This window comes from Macrobrachium rosenbergii, chromosome 5 (genome assembly GCF_040412425.1).
Source record: "Macrobrachium rosenbergii isolate ZJJX-2024 chromosome 5, ASM4041242v1, whole genome shotgun sequence".
Classification (NCBI taxonomy): domain Eukaryota; kingdom Metazoa; phylum Arthropoda; class Malacostraca; order Decapoda; family Palaemonidae; genus Macrobrachium; species Macrobrachium rosenbergii.
The window spans coordinates 46,380,582-46,393,993 of NC_089745.1; the positions used below are offsets into that span (position 1 = coordinate 46,380,582).

Genomic DNA, 13,412 nt, shown 5'->3' on the forward strand with positions numbered 1-13,412 from the left:
TTGGCTTCACCTATTCGCGGATTTCTCTGTGAAACATATATACACATTATTCGCAGAAAATTCACCTATTCGCAGCATTTTTCAGAGAAGTATTCACAAATTACTGTATTTTTATATAATTTTCATGACTAAATGCACTTTTTGTGATAAAACTATTAAAATATTCAGGTATAAGCATTTTTAGAGGGTTTTTGGTGTTTTGAACCATCAAAATAGGCAGTTATAAGCGTTTTTAGAGGGATTTTAAGCATTCGCGGATTTCACCTATTCGCGGGTCAGTAGAGGTACGCATCCCCTGCAAATACCGGGGGTCAACTGTATTTTGCTTTGCAGAAAAATCTGACTGACTAGGGTTAGATATGTCACAAAAGCAGGAAAAAAGGAAAGAAAGATAAGTACTGTACTCTGGAATGGTAAAAGTGGCAAACTTTGGACATGAAAACCAGGACTTTTCAAGTAAGAAACAAATTATGAGTGCAAGTGCCTAATAATGAAAATAAACAAGACACTCTACTACAGTAAGGACCTGCAAAAGAAAATAAACAAATGGCTTGTTACCAAGTAAACACCTGCTGTATCCTGGAAACAAGTCTTCAAGCAACTAAGGAACAATAAAACTTCATCAACATTTTGCACTTTAATCTTTTACAGAATATGAACAATATGTACATATTTCACATGTTCTTAACAAGATGTATATAAAAGAAATGTCCCTTATATCCCAGAGAAAGTTAGTTACATTGTAAACAGAAGAGAGGAATTAAACCCACACTGTTGGACTACCAATCGTGATTATTATACTCCATTCCTCTCTAGCTTGTAACAATTAAAGATTTCCACAATCTATGATACAGGTTCACTTGGATCTCTCTCCTCTCCCACACCCCCATCTTCTACCAACATCCAATATCTATGATTCAAAATGTATTTCATTATATAATTTTCTAAAATTCTTATTCATAATTTTTAAACACTTGGAACATGCAATTTTATAACAATTTACAAGCTAAAAAAAATTATATATTTCTTTAACAAAAAGAAAAGTGTGTTAATCTGAACTTATAATCTCCATACATAAAAAAACCACAGCCCTTAGAAATTAAATTCATGTTTCATTACATACGATTATCTCAGTATTAAAAAGTAAATCAGCTTTTATGTGCATATGCTGAAAGTGTTTCTTTCATTACAAATTTTTAAACTTAAATTTTCTTTTTTTTTATATCATCATCATAGCCATCAACACCATTCCTCATGCTTTCAAGTTAGGTTTTCCAGTTACCAAGTTAGACGTTCTTCTCCATGATTTTCTGGGCCTTCTCCCTCGTCATCGTCCTGCTACTGCCTTATCTACTGCTATTCTTCTTTACATTAAGATAACTTATCATCCAAACTGCATAAGAACAAAAATGGCAAATTTGAAGTACAGTATAACTTTTGCAGCCTTTGATCATATAAAAATGTCAAGAGAACCAATTTATTAACATTTTACTACATTTATATCTCATTTAATCTGTAAGGATTTAGAATTTGACAAACTAAAAACGAAAATTAAATTCCATGTTACACCATCCGCTAAGTTACTAATGGCATGAGCTTGTTTATAAATTTAAGAATTAAAAATGCTAGATGTTTTGGTCATAGCTCAATTATCAGCATAATGTGCTAGGTACAGTACTGGGAGGACAATTACTAGTTAGCTGTGAACTAGAGCCAAACATACTACAAAATACTGAGCCAAGAAATTCTGTATAATGTAGGTGATAGTATTACTAAAAATTTATCCCATTTCTATTACACTCTGGATACTAACATATCCAACAAGTATAGTTTTGCTCTCTGAAAAAGAATTAAATACATCACATTATCAGCACTCTAATTCAGTTACCTCATATAAATTTGTCTTTCCATTCATTTCAATCAAAATACCACTTAATATGGATGGAAGCTTGACCATACTAATTATAATTAAGTAAGAAAATAAATGGAAAAACAAGGTTTCCATATAAAATTCCACCTCCACAACATTTCTATTTTGTTTCTGGATGAACACACAACCTGCAGATATTATGTACTTAAGCATTATGGGCTGGAGGTGTAACCGTGAGCTCTATGTGAGTCTAAAAATCTAACTCAGTGACCTCATTAAGCTACTTTGGGATGATAATACAATACAGGAGCAAAACCTCAAATTCAAGGTTTAAGCAAATATGTGATGCCTTTCTAACAAAGAAAACACTTCACTAACTGAGCTAAAAGACTTGTGCAAATTTCTGAACTTCTGATGCTTCTGCATCATTCTACATAATAATGATTTGATAGAAACAAAAGCAGAATGAAAATTAGAAGGGTAAACTTTCTATCTTTTCTACTTATAATCATTTACATGATAAAAGCAACACACCTACTGCAATAAAAAGAAAATCAACCATTATGTATAAATGCATGGTAATGCAAGAAAAATTCAGTCGGATGTTTCTCACAATATAACATTACAATGTAGCTCAAGAAGATTGAGCAACATTCCCCAGGGTCAGTGTGGAATAAAAGCATTTTACAATTACTCTAAAAAAAAAAAGACAGTCCTCCTTTATTTAAGTGAATGCCAAATTAAAACCAGAGTATGAATATCTTTTCTGAACCCTACTCATCACACACTGATCCAAAATATGGTCTTAGTATGCCTAAAGCCAATAGAAATACATACAAAATGAGCCTAAAACATTAAAAAAAATTTTTTTTTAAATATTTCACCACCATAACTTTCCTAAAAAACTCAAAGGTTACCTTCTGAAAAACCTTAACGACTGTCTTTTCAGTTATTCACAAAATTGTCTTGGATCTCACTAAACTACTTCCTAACACAACAATAACCTAACAATAATTTTGCATATATGACTGGCATACAAAGACAATCTCTTTATCTTCAATACTTTCAGAAAAAAAGTCAAAAGGCTCAGAAGAAGTCTCACACTCAGTGTTGTGTCACCACATCATCATCAAGTGACAAATTACCTATCAATTCTGTGAGAGATAAAGTGACATTCACAAATGAAACATAGTACAGAGTAACAATAGACTACCAATACTATTTAATTATAGTCCTTGTGGAATGCTGACTCAATCATAAATTGCAATCATCTGAGAATCAAAAATACATTACAATCTTTCCTATAAAAATTGCATATTGTATCTAGGAGAAAAATTTCCTTTAAAACTTTTATGTTTCTACACTATTAAAACAATTCGGACAATCACTCATACAAAACTGGACATTTCAGTAAAGTACTTGCATACAAGTACAGTACAGTATAGCATAACTTTATTCATGATTATGTCTCAAGTCATCAACTTACCCTACTGAACCAGTGAAATAAGTTGTGTATAATTCACCATACCACAAGAAAATTAATTCTCCAACAATACTAAAAATATAACTATTAAACCTGTTCCTTTCCATACGTGAAAAGTTTACTTCCTTGCCACATGAAAAACCTGCCAAAAAATTCTGACTTGATGACTTCAAAACTTTACACATTACAGTTCTTAATACAAAAGGCACCTATACAGTATTTTTACTAAACAAATGCAGAATCTTTTCCTGAACCCTTCTGGGCTCTTTCAACTGAAAAATAAATTTGTAGTCCAACAGTAAAGGCAAATGTGAAGACAAGGTTCAGGTGTTACATTAGCAGCTGTACTGTATACAAAATACAATACCAAAACAAGATATACTTCGAAAAACATTACTTGCTCTACCTGTTCTATCGGGCCTTCACAGCAGTGGCTGCAGCATGTGCCAGCAAGGCATCAGCTGCTTGACGAGCCTCTAAAGTCAATCTGGCCTCTTTCAACCAACCTGCTGCAACATTACGTGGTTCACCACGGAGGAGGTTCATGTAACGAATACTCATTGAGAGATCATCCTTATCCAAGCAGTACCTAAAGAGTGACAAGAAAATTAATAAAAATTAAGTACAAGGTTTGAATGATCTTTGGGCATATATTTACGTTCATTCTGGAATTAGAAGTTTATCTTCAAGTTGTGCAATCTTCAAATCTTTGTTTGTACAAGTAACTTGTGTTTTTCATTATTACAGTAGTCATGAGTGTAAAATAATTTCAAGACAGAAATATGGAATACCAGAGAACTGATCCTTAAGTATGGGGATCTTACCCTGTGTGCCATGTCACTGTGTCCAAATTCTTATAATTATTCATGAATTTTTACCAGTACAGTATATTGACAAATTCTGCAAAAAAATGCACAACCTTTGATACTAAATTAATACTCATTACACATCAGAAGCAAAAAATGGCACAGGTATTACCTTGCTCTTGCAAGAATCTCGTAAGTAGAAAGGGAGTCTACTGCAATTTCCTCATCCCTAACTTCAGCACCAGGTAAGTATTCAAATGCATTTAGGATCAAAAAGCTCTGCATATAAGAAAGCAAATACCTGAAACAGATGATAACTGGTTAAGACATATACAAGTCAATTATTCAAATAATAGGATCATTAACAAACACCATAGGACTATTCACACCTTTTCTTTCACCACCCCATAGACCAATGATCACATTCCCCACCTATCTAAACCTAGCAGGATCCAGGAATTTCTATTACAAGTCCTTTATATCATTAACAATTACTACTCCATATAAATTTCACTGGAATCTGACACAGCATTAGAAATGACTTCCATACCTCAACTTCAGCCTATTACAATAACACCAATGTGAATTTCTCTGTAGTTTTAGCAAAATCTCACTCAATTGCAACAGTTTTACTTTTGCCAGTTTTAAATGTATCCTCTTCACTTACCACTCATTACATAACATTTAAAGCTATAATGGAATGCATATAGAATCATTTACATTAAAAACATCCAATACTATTTGATCTTAATTTCAGGTCTACATGCATTCATGATGTTCCTTGAAAGTTTATTCCGTCTCATATGTTTATTGTTTACTTTGTGATGTAATATTTTTCCATGTTTGTTATTTTGTATTTATTATTCTACTCTCCACTACAGATATTAACATTCAAATGAGGAAAAGTGTGAAAATAAAATGTGCTGCTAGAATTTAGAAACTGACACAATATTTGTTAAGGCAAAAGCATGACATGAAGAAAGCAACAACAAATGAAGGAACAGAATACCCTAAATATTAGAGCAGTGAATTAAAACAATATAGAAGTCTAGTGTAAACTAATGCATAAGTGAAAAATAAAGTAAAACATTTCGTAAATAAAATTACACGGAACAATAAAAGATACAGGAGCATAAAGTATAAGAACAAAGAAACAACGTACTGAAAATTTTCCTAGCCTAACCCATCCAAAAATGCTTCAATTATGCGATCCACCCACCCCCTCATGTTGTTTTTCTTTTGTTATGCAATCCAGCTTACGACAACGAAAACCACAAACCAGACTTACAACTCAAAATTACCAACCTAACCTCCGGAGGGCTCTCTCTCTACTGCACTACACTCTGTTCCAAGTTCAACACTCCCGCCCGCATTTGTTTACATTTTCTTTCCCTCCCGCCATTTCCGCCTATGACGTCACAACAAGAACAGATACTTTCTAAACATAAAGAACGCTTGGCTATAAAAACATCTTATAAAATCAAACGTGCTTTTTATACATTTTGTAACGCCCATACGTTTTTACTAACGCAGAAAATAAAAATAAAATAATGACAACTAACTTATAAAACTAACATATAATCAAGTACTGCTTAGGTAATTTACATGACAAATAGCAAGCTCACAGATACACATGATAAGGGTAAAATACTCTGAACACAAGGATCGGGATTTAGGACATGGTACTAGCTTAAGACCTATGATGCATTTGCTTGACCACCCATCTTCACGGCAGACTGTTCACCAAAGACCTCAAGCAACTACCAAGGCTTAGTCATGGTCCCTGTGTGTTCATGATATTTTACCTTTTACCATGTGTATTTTTAAGCTTCATCTTAGTTAGATAAACTTTTTACACTTTGTGTTTCTCTGTTCTCTCACTTTGATTTCTTATATCTTTTACAATTTTCTTTGTAATCTTGTATCATTTACTCAATTTCCTCTATTTTTCACTTATACATGATTACAAAATAAATATTTAATAAGAGGACAAATGCACATTTTAAAAGAATGCCTTATTATTTCAGGCAATGATATGGTTCTGGAAAAATAAAAACCATAAAAACACACAATTCTGAAAATCCAGAATGACATTTAGTCTCAGAACTTTCAAGACAAAATAAAAAGGTTACACTCTCCTTGCAGATTCTTAAACATCTGATATGCCCAAAAGGGGTTAATCTTTAGTGTTCCTTGCAAGACACACTAGATGAGACCAAAGGTCCTTGCAATGTCCCTTTGGCTCAGTTCCACTGCTTACTGACCTTTGTTTTTTTACACATTCCTTCAGTCTCTTTCTATCTAGCTGTCCATCTTCTTCAACTATATCTAGCTCCAATTTTCATATCTCATTTAAGATGAGTTCATTCAGGTAGGCTTTATGAAAAGAATACACAACATATAATTTTGTAAGGGTACATCTAAATCCCTCACACAATTGTGTAGTACTGTGCTGCAGTCATCAGCTCCCATCAGGTTGTGACTGACCCTAGTAAGAATCATTTTATGGTCCCCAATGATTTTTTGTACTGATTGCCAGAATTAACTACTTCCAGAATACATTCCCTGAGGTCTCCCAAAACTCTCACTATTAAAGCTCAAAGCAAGTAACTTCTTGACACTCACTCGCCAAAGATTGGCTGACTTTATGATCTTGGCAAAAAACTTTTTTTTATCACTTATTCTAAAACCTTTCAACTTGTCAAGTCTTCAGTGTTCAAAGTGTGTACATACAGGAAGGGTTTATTTTGATCTGGTCATGGTTCTAAGTGTTACCCGCTCTATAAGCTACATGAGCAGAAATTCTTATTTTCTTAATTTCTTCTTATTTCAGCCATACATGATCTATGAAATGTATACAGTACTTTACAGTACTAAAAAATTTTAAGACAATAGCTTTGAAAAACTTACAAAGCTCTCAAAGTTGATAAATTATTTCTGCGATATCAAAATTTTTATAATTTCAAATGCAGACAAAATTGCAGTTAAAACATAAGCTAACATAAATTCAAAATAAAAAATTTAAAACAGACACCACTAATAATCACACGTATACAGCAGTTGACAAAATACTGTACACATGCAAAACAGAAAAAAAATTGGTTTATGAACTCAGACAATTCTAACCTTAGCAATGATCCTCCGTTGTCACCAATCATGGACACTCTTTTACAAATTCGCTCAACCTTTATAAACCTTTCTTTTATTGCCTCTTCAGTATATACACCTCGTTCCACAGCTTCTTCAGGAATCGCATTTAAGACTGCAGTAATGTAAGGATTTGCTTCACCTACAAACAAGAAACAGAATGTTCCGTAATAAAACAATTTCCTTGAATGCCTTTGCTAGAAAGTAGAAAAGTTTCTAATAAGGTAAAACTCAAAGTAATTAAACAGTTCTAAGAGAAAGCTTTTGGCTTCATTATTTCAAGCCAAGCTGTCAAGTTATAAAATTAATAAGGAATACATAATCAAAAGCTTTTGGCTTCATTATTTCAAGCCAAGCTGTCAAGTTATAAAATTAATAAGGAATAAACAATCCATTTTTAAGAGCACTCTAACTTCCCAAGATTTGAGTCATAATGCCTTGTTTGTTGCATTTTTGAGTTGCTGCAAATTTTATTTCTACATCCCTATTCATTTGTGTCTCTGAGTATTGACAGCAGTCACTATAATGAAAGATTAAATTTGAGTATACTTACATGCCTCCCTTAACTAATAGGCACTGAACTCCAGAACTGTCCTTCCCTTTGCTTTTCTATAAAAGTTTACAGACACTGTGACTATGTGGAAGGGAAAGATGAGTGCTCTTGAAAGCTATCTGGTCCCAAGTCCAGGTCTACACACATTCATGATATTTTTGGTTGCTTTATCTTTTCTCCAATGTCTGTTACTCACTTAGTGACTAACACAATGATATGTCTTTGTTATGTTATTTTATACTAATCTGTTGCTTTTTAAATTTTGTTACATTCTTCTACTTTATTTCATTTCTCACTTAATAATATACCTATATCTTACCTCCAGCAGTTTTTATAGCTTTGACATGGTCACTAAGGGGCTTCAGCTGTTCTTCCCAAGACTTAGCCTGCTCTGCACCCAGCCTGTGAAAAATATTATCAATATCACAACAACTGTGATCTTCCCACTTACAAGTAATAGGTTGTTTGTTCACAATACTGAATATAATTTGGCTACACCATCTCCCATTTAAAAAAGTTAATGCACTACTTAGTATATTCAAAAGTTAGCTTACTTTCAACCACTTTTACCAATCATAAGTACAGGCAATCCCCGGTTTACGACGGGTCCGGCTTACGACGTTCCGAGGTTATGACATTTTTCAAATATATTCATCAGAAATTATTTCCCGGTTTACGATGCATGTTCCGGGGTTACAACGCGTCGTATGCTGATCCGACGGAAGAAATATGGCTCTAAAACAGCAGAATAATAAAAATTTGAAGGTTTTTTTTATGAAAAACTCAATAAAAATGTAGTTTACATCATTTTCAGTACACCCAAAGCATTACAAGTAAGATTTTCTCAAGATTTTTGACGATTTTCGACAATTTTTCAGTTTACAATGATTTTTTTATTTATGACACTGCGTAAAAACTGAACCCCCGTCATAAACCAGGGACTGCCTGTATACTGCACAAATTTGTGTAGATACACACTTGGCAATAAATAACAAACTTATTTATAACTGGGAAGCAGATAAATTTCTCAAGTAAATATCAAAATGAGCTTTTTCACTGCTCCCAATCATTCCACAATTTTTCTCACCATCAAATAATCTACTTGAACTCACTATATCAAAACCGAATCATTTCTACACCTAAAAATTTTGGTAAAAATCAGTTTCAATGTCAGCAATATACTACACAGAACAGTGCTTCAGAAATATAACACAATACTGTAACCCCTCTAATGACATACCTCAACTGATCAGCCTTCTTTACTTAACAGATTCATTATTATGGTGGTCTTTACAAGGTACCTTTTTAGATAAGCATTTTACAAACAGATATCTTGAATTTAATGCTAAAAGTAATGCAACGTTTAGAGTACATATCAAATGAAACTACAGTTAGCTGTGGGGTATCTTGCATCTTTGATGGTAAGCTATATTATAGGTACTTGTTAATTATCACACTTTCATGTATCAGAAAGCCAAACCACTGAATCTGCTGATAAGCTAAGGGGCTACTGAAGTTCAGAAGATATTATGATAACATTGCTAAGGTGTGTTCAGAAACAGAAAAACAGACCAAAATTTTGAAGACTATCACCTGGGCATGTGACAAAAATGGAAGACAAGCAGCTGGTTAAGAGAGTAACAGGTACGGAAGTAACATAAAAAAGCATTGTCAGCAGGTCCCACAAATAACAGAGAAAGGGCTAGTAAACCTACAACAGATGGAAATTCAATTAAAAACTGCCTTAGACATATGGAAGTGGAAAGAACTCATTTCATGTTTAACCCTGTAAAGGGAAAATCTGTTGTAAAAACATGTGGATGACGATATGTTACTCTGCAGAAGTTAACATTTAAATTCTACAACCCTCACCTGAGTGCACTTCTTAAAGATTCACAAGCTAACCACAACTCCCTTGCAGCATATGCTGCTTTGTCTACATCTGCACGTGCAGTCATTGCATTCTGAAAGGAAAGAACAATAATTATCATACTGAGTCAATACCAGTCCAACAACTTTACAAAATGAAAGACCAACTCAGTTCACTGATCATAAACAATTTGTCTAAAATAAGTTTAATATATATACAGTAATTAAATACCATAGTTAAATATGTCTTGGACATATTCTTTAATTGCATCCTGCCAGGACTGTCAGACAAACTGGTACATGGCCACCTCATGGCCCTAGAAGAGGGAAGACCAAGACTACTTGGATCAGAATTAAGAAAGAGAATTTGGGGACCAGTAAATCTATGCAAGAGATCAAGAGTTGGTTGGATGACCCTGCTAAAGGCTCTTTGCATATCAAGGCATTAGTTGCTGATTTACTACACTCAATATAGTAAAATGGAGAAGAAAAGATAAGAATAAAATAACCAAGACTGCAATGCAAAATAGGTGTACATGCATTTTTTATACTGTACTTGTATTATGGTAATAGTGTACTTGAAAAATGGATATTATTTAAAATCTGTTTCTAAGTAAATGCAGGAAATAATTTTTTGTGCAAATGCCATGTAATGCACTACATATACTACATATCATAAAAGCAAGCATTGCACCCTATTCCAGCACTTCGGGCAGTCAATCCTGGTCCTTGGTTTTACCATGCTCCTATCATACTATCTGCATGTAAGAAGTTGACAAAAGTATCATGGGTGCTTGTAGTAGTGAAGGCAAGAACATATAAGGCTTCATGTTAAAATGTCTTCTGAACAAGGGTTATGTGTTTGTGACAGTTTGCCATTTTCACACCCTTATTACCTTAACCTGAGGAGTGCACATATAAATTAATCACATTAACAAGGAGCAGTCAAAACATAAAGTGGACAGACTTCTGTGAGTGGGATGTGGGGCTCCCCCACTCTTTCATCAATACCACCATAAGCCTATCCTTGAATCCAAATAGGGGAGTCTCGACTCAGGATACAGTCTTAAAGGCCAAGGGAAAGGCATCATCATCACCATAGTTTATCATGCCAACATTTCATAACAGCTGCTATCATTGTATTTTCAAGACTGAAATTATTTACAAACCATCTTACTGAATATCACATTACTAGTGATTTGTTATCTTACAAAAATTAAAAGACATATCCGTAAAAGAAATGGGAAAAGGTACCACACAACCTTTTCTTTGTGTTCTTTCTTAATTTTTCCTTTTGCTAGGTCCTTGTAAAAACTCTTAATTTTAGTCTTATTACTCCTGCAGTTTAGGTATTTGAGGTCCTTTTTTGCTTTCTTTTATGTGTTATTTTCATATGTTAATAAACTGACATTTTAATATCATTTTTGGTAAGATGGTTTATGAATAACTTCAGCCTTGAAAATGTGATGATAGCAACTGTCATGAAACGTTGGCATAATAAACTGTAGTGTAACTTTCTCGTTGCCTTTGAGATTATCCTCATAACTGTTCATCTGTCCAGCTCTAAGTATGAAACATATTCTCCATTAAAACCCAATAGTTTGTATTCCCTTAGTAACAATACTTTTTCCTCCTATGATTATTCTTTAAAAATACAAGTTCCAGCGACTGCCCATTTTCTATGAAGAATAATTTTCTTTTACAAAAACAATAAAAAATGAGAACTGATGAATAACCTACATTAAGTGCTAAAAATGAAAACTATGCTGGGGCAATAGGCTTACTGCCAACAATCTTTAGTACCCCCTACAGTTTGTAGCACAAGGTGCACTGAGAGTAGTACCCGTACAGGGAACATTGCTTTTATTAATCTAAATAGCATAAGATTGCAGGAAAAAACAATTCTGGGTATAGTTGGAAAAAATCTCAATATTTATGAAGTTTCCAAGACTTTACATACAACAAAACATCTGAGAGTTAATTTCAATGGTACATCAAAACATCACCCTTTGTCCTTATTCTTTAAATGCCTTACACCAAAATAATGCTCCAACACCTTCAGGGTAATCAGCTGTCAGCTGAGATCAAACCCAGTACTAAGAGCGAGTTTGACATGAGACTGTTACCTCACTCAAACAAATGAGCTACCAGAATTTCAAAGGGGAAGAAGAATGCTGTCCAATGTTTCCCACTTCCTTTTTAAACAATTTCAAAATCATTATCAGTGCCATGAATGGTTCAACAACAAAATGTTAGTCATGACATGGAAGGAGAGCAAGAAAGCAGGTACATGATAAATATTAAATATTGTACAGTATTTTAGCAAAATCTTTACACAAATAAATGCATATGAACATCAGTCTATGCCTAACACTACCTGATAACTATACTATGCTGTTTGGACATTAGAGAGAACAGGTGAACATAAGAGAAAACATTCAATATCCAGTTCCTACAAATATAAAGTTTCTGAAAACCACTTCTAGACACCAAGAAGATTTCCTAAACCTAATCCAACTTATGAGTAACATACCTTAAGACCTTCTAGCTGTCCTTGAACCTCTGAAAGTGATGTTAAGTACTTAGTTTTGACACTATGAACCTCATCATCCAAACGACTTAACCATCTGAAAACAATAGATTACATTTATATTCAATAACAGATGACACTATAATTGCCAAATTTAATACCAATACTGTACTGCAATAATGTACATTAATAAAAAAGATACTTCTTATACGCTTAATTAATGCTCTGTATCCACAGTAAAAACTGATGACATATATACAGTACTAACTTACTTGGTTTCTAACTCTTTCTCTTGTACTGACAAAACATCTGCTAAATGATCACTGTGTGCTGCAGCCTGCCGTTTCAACTGTGCCCTCAACTCGCCCTCTAAATCTTCACGGAGCTGAGCAACTTTTCGTCTGAAAAAAAAAACTTTATGCATTACCTCAAAACTTTCCTGATAAACAATATTTAATATAATATAAATATTTTTTTAAAAATTTTGCAGTTTCCCTTGTATCAGCTTACACTGTACAAAGACTTGCATTAAGTTTTGGAAAACAGGAATATTTATAACATAACTTGGTTCTTTTTTTACATTCTTCTACATAACTAATGATGGTTTTGACAATCTGGCCATGAGACAAACTATCTATCCTTCTATGCAAGGTACTATATAAATATTTTCAAAATTTTAAGACCCTTCCTGTACAAACACAAGAAACTAAAATTTTGCTCAATGAATTGTTCACACCTCTTAGCCCTTTTTCATTTCATAAATTGCATAATTTTACAAATTATTAATTCTCACAAACATATTAAATTTCAGAAATAATAATTAAAAAGTTCCTTCTGCAGACTGTGAGTAAACCCTGCAATCAAATATAAGACAATGAGGATCCCAATTCTTCCTTACAACAATTATCCAAAGTCTACACCTACCTGTATTCTACTTCCAAATCTTGACCTTGTTTCTCCAACTCAGCAGAAATCCTGGCCTCCAGTATTTTAGTGTCTTCATCACGCTGCTTTGTTAACGCCTCTTTGAACCGGTCGTGTTCAATAGACTATATGGATATACGTATGTTCAAATTAGCAATTAAAGCTTCCAAAATCAAGATGTCAATTAAAATTTTACCATTTATAGTCATATATTAAATAACTCTCACAAA

At 33.4% G+C, this 13,412-nt stretch overlaps 1 protein-coding gene across 5 annotated transcripts in view; it reads right to left on the minus strand.

The window, feature by feature from the left end:
- Positions 1-624: 624 nt before the first annotated feature.
- Positions 625-13,412, minus strand: part of Mitofilin (inner membrane mitochondrial protein mitofilin) — a 54,497-nt gene continuing 41,709 nt past the window's right edge. For all 5 annotated transcript variants that reach the window (XM_067104196.1, XM_067104195.1, XM_067104197.1 and 2 more), the window contains 9 exons: positions 13,183-13,307; positions 12,531-12,659; positions 12,262-12,355; positions 9,732-9,823; positions 8,179-8,261; positions 7,286-7,448; positions 4,332-4,460; positions 3,760-3,942; positions 625-1,393 (listed from right to left, as the gene is read on the minus strand). In XM_067104196.1, the coding sequence (XP_066960297.1) occupies positions 3,765-3,942; positions 4,332-4,460; positions 7,286-7,448; positions 8,179-8,261; positions 9,732-9,823; positions 12,262-12,355; positions 12,531-12,659; positions 13,183-13,307 (993 nt within the window). In that variant the 3' untranslated portion in view covers positions 625-1,393; positions 3,760-3,764. The remainder of the gene's footprint in view (positions 1,394-3,759; positions 3,943-4,331; positions 4,461-7,285; positions 7,449-8,178; positions 8,262-9,731; positions 9,824-12,261; positions 12,356-12,530; positions 12,660-13,182; positions 13,308-13,412) is intronic.